Source organism: Lissotriton helveticus, chromosome 6 (genome assembly GCF_964261635.1).
Source record: "Lissotriton helveticus chromosome 6, aLisHel1.1, whole genome shotgun sequence".
In the NCBI taxonomy this organism is placed as follows: domain Eukaryota; kingdom Metazoa; phylum Chordata; class Amphibia; order Caudata; family Salamandridae; genus Lissotriton; species Lissotriton helveticus.
Window position 1 is genome coordinate 676883961 of NC_136067.1, and position 17659 is coordinate 676901619.

A 17659-nucleotide genomic window follows, 5' to 3' on the forward strand; every position below is an offset into this window, starting at 1 on the left:
TCCCTTGGTTGCTTACACCCCCAGATACGTTGTCCGTATTTGGTATTGGTATCCGCTTCTCGCCACTTAATGTGTTTACTAATGCTCGATAGCCCTCTCGGTTGTGCTCCCATGCTTAGGTTTGATCCCTTGCACCTACGGTTAAGCCAGTGGTTATGCAGCGTGATTGCTGCGTCTTTGAAATCAGGGCTACGGGAGCAGTTATCACTGTCTGGCCTGCCTGTAGATGAGTTGACGCGGTTGCTTTGGCGATGGTTAGTATTTGTTGTTCAGTGAGTCCTACATCTTGTCTTCCTGTTTTATCTTCCCTTGGGCTTATAAAGGCTTTTGGGTTTCCCATGGATTCTATACGAGGCTGGATGTTATATATTTGCCAGTTCCGTGACCCAGTGTCAGCCGGTGAAGTGATGGACCCACAGTGTTGAGGCAAAGCAGCTTGATTGCTTGGTGGATCAGCTGCTGGTATCACTGAGCTTGTGTTTGTTAGTTGGGCATTTTCTTCCGGTGTGCCGCTCGTTTCATCGTAATCACGATTTGGAGTTGTTGCTTCCGCCAGATTGCTCGTACTTAGTTCTACAGGGTTAGTTTGCCCAAAGAGTTGCCTAAAGCCTTCACGTTTCGAGCAAGGCTTGTATTTCCTCCCTTTACGTTTTTTCGCTCGCCTCTGTTTGGCGTTTAATTTCTGGTTTGTGTCAGCGTCTTCGGCGCCCACTGCAGGAGGTTTTATTGGCTCCATTCTATTCTCCCCTGTGTCCTGGGTTGTCTCTTTCTTCCTGGGGTGATCCTGGGCGCCAGTCATCGATGTTTTGCCATGCCGTTCGACAGCTGTATCCTTGCTGAAGGTGATGTCTGCTTCAGCCGCCCCTGCTTTTGCAGTGGTCGCTTCTCCGATATCATTTGATTTAGGGCGCCCCTGTACATCGAAGCTGATCTTCTGACTATGTTCGGCAGATCGTTTGAGCTGACCGCATAAGTCTGTCATTAATGTCGGCAGGGTGGCCAGCTTGTCGATGATTGGGCCACAATCACACTCGATGCCATTTCTCCTTTTGGAATCCTCAAGTTGGTCAAGTTTACTCTGGAGAAGCGAGTTTAACGTGCCCAGCTTTCCATCTATTGCAACTACGAATACAGCCAGGGTGTCTAATAACGTTAGTTGGGTATCCATTTTCTCCGAATGGTAGTGGACTGCATCCACCAGAAGTTGTACTGTATTGAGGAGACTGGGCCATACGCTTTCTTGTCTGGCTTGTGCTGGAGTTGCATCCTGGTTTCCGTGACTCTCTTTAAGCCCCGCTTCTTGGGACACGGGTGGCTCTTTGAGGGGTTGCGCTATTTCCGGCCTGCCCGTTCCTGCTATATTTGTCTGCATGCAGGCCGTTCTACTTTTTGATGTCTCACTGGCCGTCCTACTAATACTCTGGTCTTTAGGGTAAGCCATTATGAGTTCCTCCCACTCCTCTTTCCTTAGGCAAGAAGAGATTTCAATCACCTCTGGGGTGAGATTCTTCTGGCTTGTGTCTTTGTTTCGCGTCCCTACTGACGCCTTGGGTACTAGTGTGGGTTCGTTGTTTGTGATGTCAAGGACTGCTAATGAGGGTTCCGTTTCTGTTGGCCGCGCTGATACGATAGCGGTTTCCTCTTTCCTCTTACACTCTCCTTTGTTGCATATGCCTTTGTTGCATATGCCCCCGTGGCCAAATTCGTTGCTCGTACTGGCGCTCTCGATGTTACTATTGATGTTGATGTTAAAAATATACTCCTCCAGTTTTGATGGCGACATGTCCTTGGCTTTATTTGGCCAGTGTACTTGGATTAAGTTGGCATCTATAGTCGTTTTCCGTCCTGCCGGGGTACCTGCCGTTTCGGGCTTTTGCCCCGGTTTAATGTTATTGCGCTGAGGTGTTGATGTATTTTGGGGTGATATAATAGCTGTTATGCTATTGTCTCCTTTACTGTTACCAATACTACTGCTATTGCCGTCGTCCAGTCGGGGCTGCTTATCACTGGGCTGATGGTGCAGGGTTAGTTGGAGTGGTTCAAGAGGCGATTGAAGGCCTGATACTTTGTTGATGTTTGAGAATAAAGCGTCCCCTGGGTTCTTTAGAAAACAGAATTTTGTGTAAATTTTAGGCTGTGCCAAAGTTTTGTTCATTTTAATACTCCCTTCTTTGTTAATCGCATCTCTTGTTTGTTTGTTAGTAGCAGATTGGTTCTGTATTGGCTCACTTGAGTCCGTTAAGTCCGTTAAATCGATTATGTCCAGTACTGGGCTCTTCGCTATAGATTTAGATGTGTCTGTTTGGACCTCTTTTTCCTCCTTGGATGGCTTAGGATTTTGTTTTCGCTTATTTTGCCCTCCCTTGTTCGTTTGGTGCCCTCGGATCGTTCCAGATCTCATGTTGGGGTTATTTGACCCTGGGTTGCAAACAACCGGCAGAAGGTAAAAGCTGGGGGGAAAAGCTGGGGCTGCTCAGGGTGCTCACTGGCCGATGGCCCTGCTCCCTCGATGCCGGGCTCTATCTAGGTTTCGGAGAGGTGAAATGTAGGCCACGCCCAGGTTCCCCGCTTGGTCTTGTCGCTGGTTGTTATTTTGCTGGCTCGCTTGCAAAAACACTGGGCCTTTGGCACCTTTGGCAACACCCCCACGCACCCCCCAGCACAGCACTCACCGGCTTGGTCCTGGTGCGTGTATCTGATGCAGCCCTAGTACCGCCCGGTCTTGCCCGGTACTGCCGGTGCTGCCGGAACTGCCGGTGCTGGTGGCGCCTTCACGGGCTGGGCTGGCCTGAGCTGTGCTGTGCTGGGTTGAGCTGGGTTATGGGGGGTAGTCAGCCAATTAACCCCTCAGCCCTCTGTTTGATCTAGTCCTCCACGTAGACTTGCTGTGCTGTGCTGTGTGCTGAGGGCTGGGGGTGGGGGATCGCCAGAAGTCGCCAGAAGCCGCGGACCTGCGGAGTTTTCAGTTTTGCAGTGTGTCTCCGATTACCGTTATCGTGACCGGCTGCCGCTGCTAACTCCCGGTCCCTGGTCCTCGGTCCCGTTAATGGCTAATACACCACGCTGCTCCTCCGCCGCTCTGACGTGACCGCACAGCTCCGCTTTCCCTCAGCGACGATCTGGCAGCACTCTCTGCTCTGCTCTCTGCAATTGCTGCAGTTGCTGCTCCTCTTGCGTGTGGCGTGTGGCGAATTGTATGTACTGCTGCAGAGGCGAATTCAGTTGCTCCAACAGACTGGCAGGTCCGGTAGATCCGGTGGAGAAACCAAGCACAGCGAGGCAAGGCGAAGCGTGGCTCCGGTGGTGGTGTCACTACCACGCTCCACTCAGCGCCCACACCCGCCTGTGGTGGCTGCTCCTCACACGCGTGATCGATCAGTTGCACCGCCGCACAAAGGGACCCAGCAGCCCCGTCGACAGCCGACAACCAAGCCGACTAGCCGCCGATGAAAACCAGGGACTGGGCAATCCGCCACCCCTTCACAATCGGCGGCGGCAGCGTAGGAGCTGCGTCCGCCTCTAGGCAATGGCGTTCTGGCTTTCTGTCGGTTCGTTACCCTTGAGCTCCCTCAGGTATGAGGGAAATGTTAGGCGGCTCCAGCCGCGTTGTAAATGTTTTTTAGCGGCCCCCGCCGCGAAGGAAATATTTAGCGGCTTCGGCCGCAAAGGAAATGTTTTGGCGGCCGCTAAGGAAAAGCTTGGCGGCTCCGGCCGCGAGGAAAATGGTGTTTGCGGCACCGGCCGCGTTGTAGATATTTTAGCGGCTCCAGCCGCGGGGAAAATACTTGGCTGCTCCAGCCGCAAAAGAAATGTTTTTTGCGGCTCCGACCGCGAGGGATACTTGGCGGATCCGGCCGCGTTGCAACGTTTGGCGGCTCCGGCCGAAAAAGGAGATGTCCAGCAGCACCCGGGGCCGGCCGCAAGGGAAGTGCAAGGCGGCTCTGGCTCCGGAAAGGGAAAAGTTTGGCACCTTCAGCTCCGGCGGCAATCAGTGTGACCAGTCCGTATGGCTTTGCTTCCAAGCGCCTCGTGAAAAACAAACGCCGTGTGCTCACAGGCAGCCGAGTTCTGTGCTTGAACTTGGTTCCTGAGACGATGGGGGCAATAGGTAAGAGGTTTTGAATTGCATCCGGTGGCTATAGAGGGTCTGGAATATAGTGCAGAATGCAAAACACCTCTTATTTACAATAGTTCATGCACTGAAGGAAGACATCTATTTGATGATGTGAATCCAGCTGTAAAACCTGAAGGAGAAGCAAGTTGTAATTCATTCATAGAAGCAAAGAAAAACACCGAAGATTACTTTGATAAACCCTCAGCATTATAATGCTATGTCACAACTTCTATTACCAATACCAAGCCCAGGGCAAATCTGTTATCTTCTTCATGTGCCTTCCAGAATCCAGACGAAATGATTAAGGACCATTTAGTTATTCACACTACTTGTGTGAATCCGCATAAAAATGTATTATGTCTCAAAAATTCTACCTTAGTACTGTCAAAAGTTGTGAGCGCTCAGCAAAAGCCATCAATACGTCGAAGAAGCCTGACACTGTATCCAGCTAAATTAACTTGATACGCGTTCAGAAACATGACAAGAATGAAAATTCTAGAACAAAACGCTGGATATATTTGCTTGCAAATAAGCGAGACACGCTACACAAGATGCAATTCTACCACTGTGTATCTACTAGTCATGATGCATTTTATGAGAATTGCCCTGCTTTAGGTGAGGATTGACGCAAGTGTGGTAGAAGGAATACTTTTTTCAAGGTTTGTCAAGCAAGCACACGTCCTAAAAACGTTTTTGCAATCCAAGAGGAGGACAATGCATGCAGCAGTATTGATGAGAAACTAGAAGACTTAGTTTTAATGATAACCTTCCTCAGTAATATTGATCAACATGACCAACCTAAATACAGAGTACAAGTGAATGAACATCAGTTAGAAGTTTTGGTCCATGCCAGATCCAATATCACAATTATTTCAAGAAAGGAATACAACATGATTCCTGAAAAGGAAGCATTACAACCAAATAAAATTACTCCAGGAGCTTATCGAGGACACAAATATGTCTTGAAGTTATCTTTCAAGCATCTGTCAATTTTGAAGGAAAAGCAACTAAAACAAAGAAATATGTAATAGATAAAGACGTGAATATCTTAGGGTGGTTGGAGCAAAGACGGCTATGCATGCTAATCAATCCCTGCTAAGCATCTTAGTTATTTACTGTGACTGAAACATATCCTGACGCAGTGTTACATGAATTTGACTGTGTGTTCTAAAACAAACTAGGATTCCAGCATATCATTAAACTTAAAAAGAATGCTATTCCTGTCAAACAAAAGTACAGAATCTGCTGATGTCTGTATGGGAAGAAGTTAAATCTATTCTCGACACGTGGTTTGAAGAAGGAGTAATTTAAGTTATTCACGCATCTTCATGGATGTTTCTGGTTGTGATTGCCATGAAAAAATCTGGTGACATCAGATTATGCATAGACTTATGACGACTCAATCGACAAGTGATTGTGTAAACAGAGCCCCTGCCTCATATTCACGAATTAATATTAACCCTACGTAATGCCAAAGTGCTTTCCAAACTTGATTTTACTGCTACGTATCACCAAGTGGTGTTGCATAAAAACTCACGTAATTTCACATCGTTTATAACACCTACTGGCTTCTCAAAAAATCATGAACAGATTATTGAATGGCATGAGTGCTGGTAAAGCATTTCAGGACTAAGTTTCCATTTTCTCTGAAGTCCATGAGTCATCAGCTAATTTCAAGAGAAGTCCTTAAATGCACACAGTCTTATGGATTCACTGATAGAAAAGCGAAGTGAAGATTCTTCAGAAGCAAAATTATATATTTAGATCTTGTCCTAAGTGCTGATGGAGGGAAACTGAACCTTAGCCTAGTCTCAGCAATTGTCAGCTCTGCAAAACCTTGACCCAAAGATGACTCAAGATCCTTTTATGGGGTTATGTACATTTTATTCACAATTCAAACAAAAGGACTCTGATAAAGTAAACCTATGCTCTTTTTTAAAAAAAAAGAGAGATTGACTTTGTTTGGAACAATGCCTGTGAAAATGTATGCACTTATTAAAGGAAGAAATAGAAAATGCACGCATTTAAATGAACCGGAACACAAATATTCAGTAATTGAAAGAGAACTCTTGAGAGTGGTTGGGAGGTGGCAACATTTTGTAGTTTTTTGTCGGGTAAACAATTTCTAATTCATACAAACCTTTAGCCACTATTGAGTATACTATGCGGTAGTAGTTCAGATAAGGTGTCTCCTCGTGTCCCCAAACTTTCATGCTAATTGCATGAATATGTATATCATGTAGAGCATGTACCCAGCAAATCAAATGTTGCTGGTTTTTTTAATCACATATTCTATGCAATAATGATGAAGATGAGAATTATGTACGTTGAAATGATAATGATGTGCTGCTGCTTACTTGTCGGGTGATAATGGATACAGGAGTGCATTGAGTAGGATGCATTTGATGTCTCCTATTTCTAATGACACTCAGTATCCACTTATTTCTAACTGTATAGTGAAAGAATGGCCTAAGGAGAAACAGTTTAATAATGCCCTATATCCTTAAAGGAAAATCAATGATGAATTGTCCATCATAGATGCTGGTGCCCCCTTCTTCACTGAGACTACAACTTCTTAAGTTAGCTCATAATGGACAAACACTGGCATGACTGGCACTAAAATATGGTTAAGAATGAGAGTGCTGCTGGCCAATTATGGACCATGGTGGAAATGTTTGTGACAGAGTGTTGCATATGTAAGGATGCAGATGAGTCTATGAATACACGTTCGTGTCCATTGACTCCAGTACCATTACCTGATGGTCAATAGCAAAAAGTGGAAATAGATTTCATTGGGCCAATGTACAAATTACCAATTGAAATGAGATATGCCATTGTCTGTATTGCTTACTTTAGCAAATGGATTAATTTGAAATTTATGGATAGTCCCACTACCAAGAACGTATTGGATTTCCTGAAGGAAGTCTTTGCATGGGAAGGCTTTCCCCTACACAATGTAAGCGACAATGAGTCACAATTTCTGTCATCTGAAATGAATGTGTTTTTGAAAGCTTCTATGATTGAACACTGTAAATAGCCCTTGTATCATCCCCAAGGGGAATAGACAGTTTTCAGTCCACAGCCATTACTGGACACCTATAACCACCAATTTCTGAAAGATTTAATTGGTGAAGAATGGCTATGTTCTACAGCTCGCACAGCTACTCCTGTACTGCCTTATCCAGTCATCCCAAGAGGTTCTGTGGGGATTATATAGGCTCATCCTTGTAGGAGCAGTAGCACCAGGTCTTCCTCAAAAAAGGGATGGGAGTCTACTCCACCTATTTCCTTATAACGAAAAAAGGAGGGTAGCTTAGCCCTATTATCCAGTATTGGGGTATCTTTCATAGATTCACATGCCTGAATCATTCCCCGTCGTCGAGGCGGGAGTCCCACGGTAAATTATATATATAATAGCAGTGCCTAAAAACCATTAGTAGTAGGCTAGAAAAGGATATAGGCCCAACTAGGCCCAAAACTTAGCAGCCTATCTACCTCATTATGTAAAAAGAACTGAAAATGTAGCCTCAGCCAATCAGCTAACCTCACCCTCTAGAACCTTCCCAGCCCAGGCAGTTCTCCTCAGATTTTCACCGCACTTCGTGTGTAAGGGAGTCTCCCTGAGTGCCTACTCAGTTTTTCTTCAAAATTTCTTCTATTCTCTTCAAGATGTCTGAAAAGAAGGCTCTTTTCAAGGCTTGTGGTTCCTGCTTCAAGAAGAGGGTACATGTGGACGACCAGCACTCTGATTGTATTTATTGTTTGCATCCTTCACATGTTGTGAAGGATTGCAGGATATGTCGAACCTTCCCTCCTAAGACCATCAGGGATAGAGAGGCAAGAGTTCTTTTGTGGCTGAAGTCGTCTGCCACAGATGACGAGGACAGAGCCTCTACCTCAAGTAAGAGAGCCAGTTCCAAAGAGAGGTGTTCTCCTGAGAGACTGAAGAAACCTAAACTCTCTCATAAACCCTCTGAGTCCACAAAGAGTGCTGCGTCAACAGAGTCTTCTACTGTGAGTACAGTCCGCACTAAAGCTGTCTCTTTGGTGTCCTCTCTCACTGTCACCACCTATTCTACGTCCTCTACTTCTTCAAGTACTGTTACCACCTCAGCAATTACTTCTCCTGTGATGTCCGTCATGGTTTCTTCTTCTGATAAAAAATCATCGAAGAAAAGCTCGTCGTCGACGAGTCTTCCGTCGACGACCAAATCACCATCTACGAAACATTCGTCATCGCTTCCGTCGACGGTCTCGTCGACGGCTCCCCCATCGACGAAGGTTTCCACTATCCCGTCGACGAAGATCCCGTCGACGAAGATCCCGTCGACGAAGACCCCGTCGACGAAGACCCCGTCGACGAAGACCCCGTCGACGAAGACCCTGTCGACGACAAGCCCGTCGACGACAAGCCCGTCGACGACGAGCCCGTTGACGAAGGTTTCAGCTCCATCGACGACAAGCTCGACGACGAAGAGTCCGTCGACGGACCCGTCTACTAGGACGGCTTCAAAAAAGTCCTCGTCGACGATTACAACACCAATGACGATACCGTCGACGACAATACCGGCAACGCACACATCTGTTTCACTTCTACCGTCGACAGCAGCGCTGGCCTCTTTGAATGTGCCGTCTACGCATTTATTGCCCACATCTCCAGTAAGGGTACAGTATACCCATTTCCAGATGAAGTCATTTCAGAGACAGAGTTACTCTCATTTGTCTCCCCTCTTGCCTTCGCATATTTTGGAAAACTACGTGGAGGAAGATTCTGATGATGAAGGGGATGATGAAGAGCCTTTTGGAGTGGCCCATCACCCTTCCCAGTTACACATAAAATTTCAAGAGGATGAAGATGATGATGAGGTTCATTACTATCAGGAGAATTTAGCTACTCCTTATCATCAGGAGCAACAACACGCAGAAGACACGGCTCATCTTCCGTCTTCTCTAATTCATGATTTGCAGGCAATGCTGGCTGATTATCGTCAGAGGTTTCCACCAACTCTGCCTACTCCAAATCCTGTGCCAGTAGACATGCCGATAAATTCCCCGCCACATCCTTCAAACTCTCCAAGGCAGGATGTTGACCCCGGGACTGGAGGTCATGATGTTGACGTCTCCTCTCCAGATGAGGATGAAAGAGAGGATGGTGAACTTCCGGATTCCACGCCTACGGAACCATGGAATGATTACATCATTCCTATGCCCTCTCCTAATTTGCCACAACCTTCAGATTCTCCGCCAGAAGACATAGGAGGTTTTCATAACATCATGCACCGGGCAGCTGCTCGATTTGCAATTACAGTTTCGGTTGAGCAGACTGACTGTTTTCTTCATGATTTCAAAGAAGGGTATAGAAGGGTATCCAGATCTATCCCTATCATTGAATATATTTGGAAAGAAGGGATTAATATAATGAAGACGCCAGCTTCCATCCCGGCGGTTCTTCCAAGAGTCGACAAGAAGTACCGAGCACCACCGGATACTCCTTCATGTTTGATTGGTCATCCACGACCTGACTCAGTGATTTTACAAACGGCTCAACAAAGATCCAAGAATCCGGCGGCACCAATTTCAACACCTCCAGACAAAGAGGGCAGGAGATTGGAGGCGATTGGGAAGAAGTTCTCAGCTAATGCCGCTGCTACTGTTAAGATTGCTAATTCTTTGGCAATTTTAGCACGTTATGACAGACAAATGTGGTCAGATCTGTCGGAATTCATCAACCTGGTTCCCGAGGACCGTGTAGAAGAGGTCCGGAAGGTTGTCATGGAAGGCGAGCGGGCGGCTTCGGAGATTATCGATTGCGCCCTCGATGTCTCTAATACAGCCTTTAGACAATTGGCCGGAGCGGCAGTTCTCAGACGGCAAGGATGGCTCAAGGCGACTTCTTTCAGACCTGAAGTCCAGACCAAAATACTTGACATGGCCTATGATGGCGAGTTATTGTTTGGCAAGCACATAGATGACGCATTGCTTGCAATCAAAACGGATACTGATACGGCCAAATCGCTTGGTACACTACAGTATAAGCGAGGTTTTTTCAGAGGAGCAAGAGGCCGTGGTTTTTCTTCCAGAGGACATTATCAAAATCAGCAAAACCGCCAGTATCAACCTCAGAATAAGCCGTACTACCAACAGTCCTATCGGCAGTCATCGTCAGCGGGTTTCTCTCGTCAAAGAGGGAAACGACGTTCTAACTACCAGGGACGCGATTCAAATAAACGCCAGTGAGTTTTGCCGGACACCATCCTCCCTTCCTTCCCTCCCCGTGGGCGCCAAGATCTCCGCCTTTTATCAACAGTGGCGGAAGATAACTTCAGATCAGTGGGTTCTGGACATAGTCAAACACGGACACACTCTGGAGTTCTTGCAGAAACCTCCAACGTCACCGCCCAGGGGTCCCTCCCCTCCTCGTCTTCATTTGTTATACATGGAAGCCATGAAGATGCTGCACAAAAATGCGATAGAAAAAGTTCCAACATCCCAGAAAAATCAGGGGTTTTACTCTCGCTTCTTCCTTGTGGAAAAGGTTTCAGGAGAGTGTCGTCCAATTTTGGATCTACGAAACTTAAACAAATATCTGAAAAAGCAGAGTTTCCGCATGGTGACGCTCACGGATGTCCTCAATTGCCTCATGGAAGGCGATTTCATGGCTTCCCTGGATATGGAAGACGCTTACTTCCACATTCCCATTCATCCAAACCACCGCAAGTATCTGAGATTCACAGTGGCTGGTGTCCATTTTCAATTCAAAGTGCTCCCTTTCGGCCTGAAATCTGCACCGAGAATCTTTACCAAGACTCTAGTTCCGGTTGCAGCTGCGTTGAGGTCACAGGGAATCCAAGTATTCCCGTACCTCGACGATTGGTTAATAAAGAGTCCAACAAAAACTTCAACAAGGCAATCGGTCAAAAGTGCTCTATCAATGTTCTCAAATCTGGGCCTGACCCTCAACGTCAAAAAATCTCAACTGCAACCCAAACAAATTCTGACGTTCCTAGGAGCAGTACTGGACACTTCTCAGTGCAAGGCCTTCTTGACCCAAATTCGTCAGGACAAGATCACAAAGCTGGCAAGTCACATACGGTCAAAAAAGTCTCTTTCGGTCCGACAGTTTGTTTCCCTGCTAGGGATGTGTTCCTCTGCACTCCATCTAGTCCCACTGGCTCGACTCAGAATGAGACCTCTCCAAGAGGAATTGCATCGACAGTGGCGGCAGATAGACGGATCTTTCGAAGACCGAATCAAGGTCACGCCCAAGATGAAACAGGCTCTTCTATGGTGGGCGGCAAAGAGCAATTTGTCTCCGGGGCTCACTTTTCTTCAGACCCTACCGGAATTTACTCTGACGACAGATGCCTCCATGGAGGGTTGGGGAGGCCATCTCCAAGACCTTCAAGTGCAGGGACGGTGGTCCCATCAGTACAAGCACAAACACATCAACTGCCTCGAGTTGAGGGCCATTTTTCTGTCCTTGCGAGCCTTCCTGCCAAGAATTGCAGGCTCTGCAGTGCTGGTGCGCACAGACAACACCACCAGCATGTTTTACGTAAACAAGCAAGGGGGCACAAAATCTCTAGCCCTGTCTCTCCAAGCGCAGGAAATGTGGGAATGGTTACTCCATCACAAAATTTCCCTCAGAGCGGAGCATGTTCAGGGAATTCAGAATTCTCTGGCCGACGATCTCAGCAGATCGTTCACAGGATGTCACGAGTGGGAACTCGAACAACGGCAAGTGGACACAATTTTCCGGCTCTGGGGCACACCAACGCTGGACCTGTTTGCCACGCAACAGAACAGCAAATGCATATACTTTGCCAGCAGGTTCCACCAGCAAGGATCGAGAGGAAATGCCCTGTTGATGAGGTGGACCGGAATCTTTGCGTATGCCTTCCCACCGATTCCTCTCATCCCAAAAGTTCTACAGAAAATGAAGAGAGAGCGTTGCTCTCTAATCCTAATTGCTCCTCGCTGGCCGAGACAGTATTGGTTCCAGGAGCTTCTGATACTCTCCCATCAACCTCCACTGCGCCTCAAGCCGACACTTTCAATGCTGACAAGGGAGGAAGGACAAATACTGCATCCAGATCCTCAGTCGCTGCACTTGCACGCCTGGCTCCTGACTTCCTAGAGTTTAAGGACCTTGAGATTTCTCCAGACTGTAGAGCTGTTCTATCTCAGGCTCGTGCACAGTCTACCATCAGAACCTATCGCTTCAAATGGAAGAGATTCTGTTTGTGGTGCGGAGAGCGTGATGTCCATCCACTACAGGCTCCTCCGGAGAAGATTCTGCCTTATCTGCTGTCTCTAGCCAGATCAGGTCTCGCTTTTTCTTCTATCAAAGTTCACCTTGCTGCCATATCCAGATTCAGAAAGAGTTAGAACAAACCATCTTTGTGCTCTTCCTCTTTAATTAAACAGTTCCTTAAAGGATTATTTCGAGTTTTCCCTCCAGTGCGGCCTCCTCCTCCTGAGTGGGATCTCAATATTGTATTATCTCAATTGCTGAAAAGGCCTTTTGAACCAATTCATAAATCAGAACTTAAATTCTTGACTTGGAAAGTGGCTATTTTGTTGGCCCTCACTTCAGCCCGGAGAGTAAGTGAGATACAAGCGTTCACTATATCGGAACCTTTCCTACATTTTTCAAAAGATTGTGTGACACTTAGAACTCATCCTAAGTTTATTCCCAAAGTTCCGACCCAGTTTCACATCAATCAACCGGTGAAACTCAAAACTTTCTTTCCAGACCCCAAGACTCCAGCTGAAAGGATGCTGCATTCCTTGGATGTCCAAAGATGCCTCAAATTCTATTTACAAAAGACAAAAGATTTGCGCAAATCTACCCAACTGTTTGTAGCTTATGGCCAAGCTACACGTGGTCAGGCTGTGACGAAGGCAACTATAGCCAGATGGCTTTCCTCTGTCATTGTCTTCTGTCATGAGAAAGCGAACAAACCCCTGACAAGACCGGTTAAGGCGCATTCCACCAGGATGATGTCAGCGTCTACAGCCCTATTTGCAGGGGTGACCCTGGAAAACATCTGCCGTGCTGCTACATGGAAAAGTGTGCATACTTTTACCAAGCACTATTGCCTGCAGCCGGTGCTACATGAAGATACGTCAGTGGGAGAAGCAGTGTTGCAGCATCTTCTTCACTGAGGTTAGCCTTTTATGGTTTTCTTGTTTCTATTGTTACATTTGTTCTAAAATACTGTTTTAATACTCTGTATATTATATGAAGGTATTGTCATGATTATGCATATATACTGAAATATGTTCTTGCTCTAGTACCTTCCAGGTTGTGTGGGGATATATGGTTTTGGATTGTCTCCCACCTTCCTCTACCGACAGATATGGTTATTACTGCTTGCTATTCTGATTCAGGCATGTGAATCTATGAAAGATACCCCAATACTGGATAAGAAAACAAGTTACTTACCTGTAACTACAGTTATCCAGTATTGGTATCTTTCATAGATTCACATGCACCCACCCTCCTCCCCGGCAGGGCAGTTCTTATTATGGATACTACTTCTCACTTGTGCTGGGAAAATCTGAGGAGAACTGCCTGGGCTGGGAAGGTTCTAGAGGGTGAGGTTAGCTGATTGGCTGAGGCTACATTTTCAGTTCTTTTTACATAATGAGGTAGATAGGCTGCTAAGTTTTGGGCCTAGTTGGGCCTATATCCTTTTCTAGCCTACTACTAATGGTTTTTAGGCACTGCTATTATATATATAATTTACCGTGGGACTCCCGCCTCGACGACGGGGAATGATTCAGGCATGTGAATCTATGAAAGATACCAATACTGGATAACTGTAGTTACAGGTAAGTAACTTGTTTTCTTATAGAACACTACGTTCTAAGCTTGTACCCTCCCATGCAGAGGTTCAAGATGCTAACTTTAGATCAGAGGGTGGCAGCTGTCTGAAACAATGATTAAAAGTGTTCATTGAACCCACAGTATGTTACTTTGTGTGGGAAACTAACGCTACCTCTACAGGACTCCACCATTTTGTCTGAAGTGCAGAGCTTCTGGTATTTACCACGATCATGGCCCTGATGGTAGCCTTTCTGCAGCAGTAGAAGGTCCTGTGCTACCCATCCCCAGATGACTGCCTCATCCAGGTAGCATCATAGGAGGTGGCAGAACCCTTCCCTGCTTTGCCCTGACCCCAAGGACCCTATGCAATCTTGGGTTATCAATGTATCCAAATCTTCCAGGAGGATCCAATCATCTCCAGCTTGACAAAGACCATCCCTTCTCTTGCATTCCTTCCTACAGAGAGCTTATGTGTCTTTAGCAGATCACTTTATGAGCAAAAAGACTGTGTCAGCAGGGTCCGGTCAGCAAATCACTTCATGAGCAAGGACACTATCTCATCCTAATGGTTCCAAAGAATTCTGTGATTAGAAGTGTTCTTGATAAGAGTGATTCCACATGCAGTTGCATCTCGCATAACCATTGAGCAGCTTCTAGATGAGTCAAATCCAAGTCAATCCTTGTCTGACCATTCCTGGTTTCTATTCTGATGAGGAAGAATACATGATCCCCATATCTTTAGGGATGCCTATTTCATGTTCCTCATCAGCAGCTTGAAGTCAGTACAGACTCCTTAACGTTTAGGTAGGATGCATTGTGCAATGATCTCTCCATCATTGCTTTGTGCAGCAAGTTAAATTCTACACAACACATACATGTATTGGTTATGATGGAAACTTTGCTAGCATTGAAGACCTTCTTTCAAATGGTGAAATAGAGGATGATGGTGATCTACATGGACATCACCACATCACTACTCCCCACAGGTTTTCTGGCTGGCAGTGGCTGTATGGAAATAAACTGTACAGCACAGCTTGTACCTGATAGTTGCTTACACTGTGGAGATCAATGACACCAGAGTGGATTGCTTTACTAGTCTTCTCCACTTGCCACTTAAGTGGGACATTTTCCTGGATTTCATCGAACCCCTGTTTGAGGATTAAGGTCATTCATGTATAGACACCTTTGCCACTCGCCTGAACACAAAATGCAACCTGTTTGCTCCTTAATGGGCAGTCGGCCTCACATTCTACTAAACAGTCTCATGTTAGGCTTGTGGCTGCAAGATTTTCAAATTGACTCAGTTGAAATACATTTGGCTGAAATACCGCCACAGGCACTAGCTAAGAACATTCGCTAGCTCAGTTGGTAAAGATCTGTCTTTTTTGTCTCATCTGGCTGAGATAGTTTGAAGATGAATATCTGCAGGACTTACCTTGCAGAAACTTACTGGAGCCTACTAGACCAGGGCTTGTGATTCATTCCCTTCTTCATGGTTTTTGAGATTGTGGCAATGCATCTGAAGAGTCTCATGCATTTGTTTCTTTCACAAAGGTACCCCATGACATTTTAGGGCCTGGCCCTGGCACTTACAGGTAGATTATAGGGCTTGTCATATGTTAGTCTTCTGTGACTTAAAGCTTCTGAAGTGGATTTCTTCTTTCTTCATCTCACCATTATTCTGAAGGTACTGTCAAAGGTCAATTTCAATGTGGAGATTGTTTTTTGATATGTATTCCTTATTCACATACATGTTTAGCTGAAGGGCCATTACACAATCTGATTTCAGCCACACCTTACACTTTTAATTTGGTAGAACCAGGGGTCTGCATTTTACTGACCAACTGTTTATGACATTTGGAAGCAATGATGCTGACTTGTGGTTTCTAAGGCCACCAGCACCTGATGGATTCACTCATGAGTCATCCACTGCTACTCCTTTCATGAAACCATACTACATCCTGTAAAAGGGAATACTCCATGAGGGTGAACTCAGTGGCATTCTCCATGCAGATACTTGGACAGCCCCATCTTCATTCTGCCACCACAACATTCTCAAATCTTCTGACCAAAATGGTCTCTGCAACCACTATGTCTTAGCTGCTTCATGCTGCCTTCTCCCCCCCCTCCACCCACCTTTCTTATTTAAAGGTGCTGTGGAATCTTCTGATATACTGAGAATGGAAAAGAGCCAGGCTGTAAATGTTTTATAAAGTTACCATCATATAACTCTTTTACAATTAATCCATATGCTCTTCCGCATTGTCAGCAACCACCATGTGGACTCCTCAACCATAACTCAAAAACAACTTATCTATCGGTTTCTTTTTTGAGAAATGAAACTGGCAAGGGTACACATAAACATAGGAAGCTTGTTTGTGAAACCGACTGCAAAATCTCTGAATTAACAGCTACAGAAGCAGTTGCTTGTCCCACCACCAGCTGACAGTGTACCAACAAGGAATACACTTACTAAGAATAACACAGGTACATTATAGGTATCTTTATTCTATTTTTTGATTTAGTGTTATATGGACACAATTACCTTTAAGCTGGATGCCCACATTTAATGTTGATTATAGCAATATTTATGTTTTTGATACTATTAGTAGGTCCCTTTAGAAAATGATGAGACTCCAAATAAGTACTGTGTATTCACCAAAAAGACTTGATACTCTCTCGTCACTGTAGGTTCTCCACAAATCTAAACTTGGATCCTCATTTATGCATGAAATTGAAATGGGTTCTCTCCACCCCCATACTGATAAAGACTCTTCCATATGCTACTATGAGCCAAAATACATCTAACAAAATCTTTGCACACCTGTGGTTTGACTGTTCTTGATTCATTTAGGCAGCAGTGAATATAGGAACCCAAAGCATATGTAACAGGGTTCATATGTTGGATTGAATGATTTCATTACCTTACAGCATGTGTATAGATTATGTTGCCTGTGCATACTATTAAACAGACACTATTCATTTATTTTATAATTGTGGTGTTGCACACACTGAATTACACCTAATATAATGAGAAGCACTGCATGGTAAAAATTATTAAATTATTTGATGTTTTACCTTTTATGTACAGCAGTGGTACCTGAATTTCTTACACATATTTAGTGTAATTGCATTGCAGGGTTACAGTATGTTATTGGAATGCACAAATATACATTCGTCAACAATAAAAGCAAATATATATTGTTTCCTTAAAAGGTATCGCTGGGCTTTTATTCCAGAAGCTTCAGATGATTCAGGGTTAGAGGTAAGAAGACAAGGTACACATCAGCGTGAATTTAAACCTTACGTAGTACGACTTGCAAAATTGCTGCGGAAAAGAGCAAAGGTATTTCCTTTTTCACTATTTAATGCTAACACTTTGCAAAGTAAACTGCACTTACATATCTTGCCTTTCTTTGTTGTGATTCTTTGTAATTCTTTTTGACTTCGCATTCAGGTATATTCCGACACCATGGAGAAATAGTGAGTGTAGAAGTGTCATTGCTTAAAAAAAGCACAAGAGAGGCTAGTGAGTTGCATTGATCAATCAATCAATCAATCAGAACATTTGTAAAGCGCACTACTTACCCGTGAGGGTCTCAAGGCGCTGGTGGGGAGGGGGGGTATGCTGCTTCTGCTCAAATAGCCAGGTCTTGAGGAGTCTCCTGAAGGTTAGCAGGGCCTGGGTCTGCCATAGAAGGATGGGGAGGGTG

General features: G+C 45.3%; 1 protein-coding gene across 2 annotated transcripts in view; it reads left to right on the plus strand.

Annotated features, from left to right (window-relative positions):
- Positions 1 to 17659, plus strand: part of DOP1A (DOP1 leucine zipper like protein A) — a 1012538-nt gene that overhangs the window by 963461 nt on the left and 31418 nt on the right. For both annotated transcript variants that reach the window (XM_078648131.1, XM_078648132.1), the window contains one exon: positions 17163 to 17292. In XM_078648131.1, the coding sequence (XP_078504257.1) occupies positions 17163 to 17292 (130 nt within the window). The remainder of the gene's footprint in view (positions 1 to 17162; positions 17293 to 17659) is intronic.